This window comes from Papaver somniferum, chromosome 10, assembly GCF_003573695.1.
Source record: "Papaver somniferum cultivar HN1 chromosome 10, ASM357369v1, whole genome shotgun sequence".
Classification (NCBI taxonomy): domain Eukaryota; kingdom Viridiplantae; phylum Streptophyta; class Magnoliopsida; order Ranunculales; family Papaveraceae; genus Papaver; species Papaver somniferum.
This window is the reverse complement of record NC_039367.1, coordinates 159,957,216-159,960,110: the sequence shown is the minus strand read 5'-3', so window position 1 is coordinate 159,960,110 and position 2,895 is coordinate 159,957,216. Positions and strand designations below refer to the sequence as shown.

Sequence of the window (2,895 nt, the reverse complement as noted above, 5' to 3'; positions counted from 1 at the left end):
TATTAAATTAGTTGTTGCTGCCGGTCGTCAATGTTTCTTACCTGTATCCTTCTTGTTACGAGATGATCCGTTTGGGTTCGTTGCATCTTTAACTGTTAACAAGATGACAGTTAAGATTTCACAACAGCTGTGGCTCAAACGAAATAACCACATTACATCTTTCCGCAAATTTATTTCTCACTTTGAGTGGCGACTTTTGGCAAGAGACATTGTCAAGAGTCGTAATAGTTTATTTCTCTCTTAGAGTCGCGACTTTTGGAAAGAGACATTGTCAGGAGTCATAATAGTGCCTATAAAATGTGCCGAACCCCCAAACCAGTCCCGCACCCACTTACTTCATCCATTCAGTCATCCCAATCATTCTATAACATCGCAATAATTATCAATATCATTTCCAGTTTCGATATGGCTTCATCTGTTACAACAGAGGATCTAAAAGCATTTCACGCAATGGACAGAGACCTCTACAAGCGACTTGTTATCGACAGTGGTCGAGACATGTTAAAAAGTATGCATGTAATCGCATTCTGGTTATTTCTTGAAGAGATTGGTTACCCCAATGTGGTACAGAAATTGCTAGGGACACATGATGCAGTGGTTAACTTCGTACTTAATGAGGGAATTCATTGCCTTGACTGTCTCAAATCTGTTACGCCACCTATGCCGGTGGTTAACGTTTCTGACTTACCATTAACCCAGGAGTTAATGGGGAACAAGGCGATAAGCTTATCTTTGGCATATCAGTACAGGGATAGTGCCCTAACTCGGGTAAATCAGACTGTGAATGAAGTGTTTGTCAGGGCGTTTGATGATATAGTACGAGATGTTTGGGCTCTCAAGAACTTATGATGATGATCCAAAAATGATTTGGATTCTTTCCAGAATCCAGTTATACAATGATTTTTTGTTCTTTAATTCACCATTTTGTTGTGTGTGCGCGAGTTTATTTCTGGAATATGATCCTCTTGGTACGATCAAGACTAGAAGATTTTGGTTTGATTCATGATGTACCTTAAATATCTATTATCATAATTTATTTTTCTAATTTATCTCTCTGATTAAATATCTATTTATGGGATGTTCCTTTGTATCGTTTCAGTTTCATTATGATCATCGCTTCTAGAATTTGGAATATGCAGTATCCATATGTTTTCATAAATCGAATCTGCTTTACAATCCATTCAGTAAACCTTTGCTTTCATTTTTACAAAATACTTTCACCTCAGCTGAATATAGACGTATCTTAAAGACGATCAGTCGCTTGCTCCGTCAGCTGTTTCTCAACTGCGCCCTGATGTTCGGAATCTTCATGAAGGTTTTGATCCACCAAATTCGTATTTATTGAATTAACTTTAGTAGTGTCCCAATCGAAAGTGAACCGAAATTTCTCGTTAGGTGTACCGACTCTCATTTTAGGTTTCTTAGTACCCAATTTATGTTCTTTAATAGCTTCGAGATCTCTCTCTTTCTCCTTCTCTACTTCTTCCTTCGCTAAACTTCCTTCTCGAGATCTACTCTCATCTTCTGTTTCTCTTTTGCTGCTTGTTCTCTCTGTATCTCCTTCTCCGTCTCTGCGGTGGTGCTGGTGGCGGTATTCATGGTCAGTTGAAGAATAGCGTCGATTATTGTGATTGATGTCAGCCATGACTTTGACTGTTAAAAGAGAAACTTGAACTCGATCTTCTAGTTTTTTTTTCTTCCTTGTCTTGCTTCCGTCTCTTAGTAAATGGCTTCATGGACGAATGAAGAAGCTATTCGAATTCCTAAAGGACCAGAATAAGACTTTTAGAAGTCTCTCCTTGCCTCTAGGAATGAGCGCCAAATTACGCCCATGCTGCCATGCAGATGTATCTTGGATTCCTAATGTCTAAAAACAAAAAACTGTTCTTCTTCTGTACCTCGAAATTTCCCACTCCCTCGTTCAAACTACCGCCACTTTTCAATACATTGTTGTTCTATATTCCAACAGAGAAAAAAGGTCGCACGACCTGCGACCTTGGCGTTATTAGCACGATGCTCTAACCAACTGAGCTAATGGGCCTTCCGTGTACATTGTCTTGAAATGGATCCTTTCCCGGATTTTGGTGATTTAGTCAATGTTATTATGACTTCTCTTTCAATGAAATTAAGTTTTTTAGTTATTTTCCTTTCTTTGTCATCTGTATTTTTATCAATGATTGTGTCGTAAACTCCAAATTTCTTTGCCAACTTTGACAGTATACAAACAATATTACTCACGGATATGAAGACGGTTCTTTGTCAATGTAGCTAATGATTTGGGATTTATATATATTCGCAAGAAATCAAATTGTATTTATGTTGGTAAAGAAAAGTGGTTAATTGTAAATGGCTAACTACAACGCTGATCGATCCTTGCGAAAACATGTCACACAATCATTCTTAATATAAGCTAACCTTATAAGCATGAAATTGCCTTCTTGGGTACAGATCCCATGTGTCATAGGTGAAGCATGGAGGGGTGAACCTAGTTGCTATCGCTAGCCTGTCATTTCTGTGTAACTGACAGGGTATACGTCTCCTTGATGGGCTTGTGCTCAGCGGAGAAGAGAAGCCCAGGCGCATACAAAACTAACTCGGAAAACTTTAATATATCAACCGTCGTGTCTCAACGTATATCCATCTTTACCCTTTAGGCATTTTTCTTTGAGTCACGTCTCTTGGTAAGAGACATTTCCAAGAGTCGTAATGGTGCCTATAAAATGTACCAAGCCCCACAACCCAATCCCCAATCCCTTACTCGGCATCTCATTCAATCATCACACATCACATTATCTATATCAGTCCCTTTTTCCTCGGTATGGGTTCCTCCGTTACAACAGAAGATCTGAAAGCGTTTCACGCGATGGATAGAGAGCTCTACAAGCGAATTGTGGT

The 2,895-nt window shown here is 39.0% G+C and overlaps 1 protein-coding gene across 1 annotated transcript; it reads left to right on the top strand.

The window, feature by feature from the left end:
- The first annotated feature begins 405 nt into the window (after positions 1-405).
- LOC113316713 lies at positions 406-849 on the top strand. The gene has a single exon (XM_026564859.1). It carries the CDS (start codon positions 406-408, stop codon positions 847-849), a length of 444 nt encoding a protein of 147 aa, XP_026420644.1.
- The last annotated feature ends 2,046 nt before the right edge of the window (positions 850-2,895 follow it).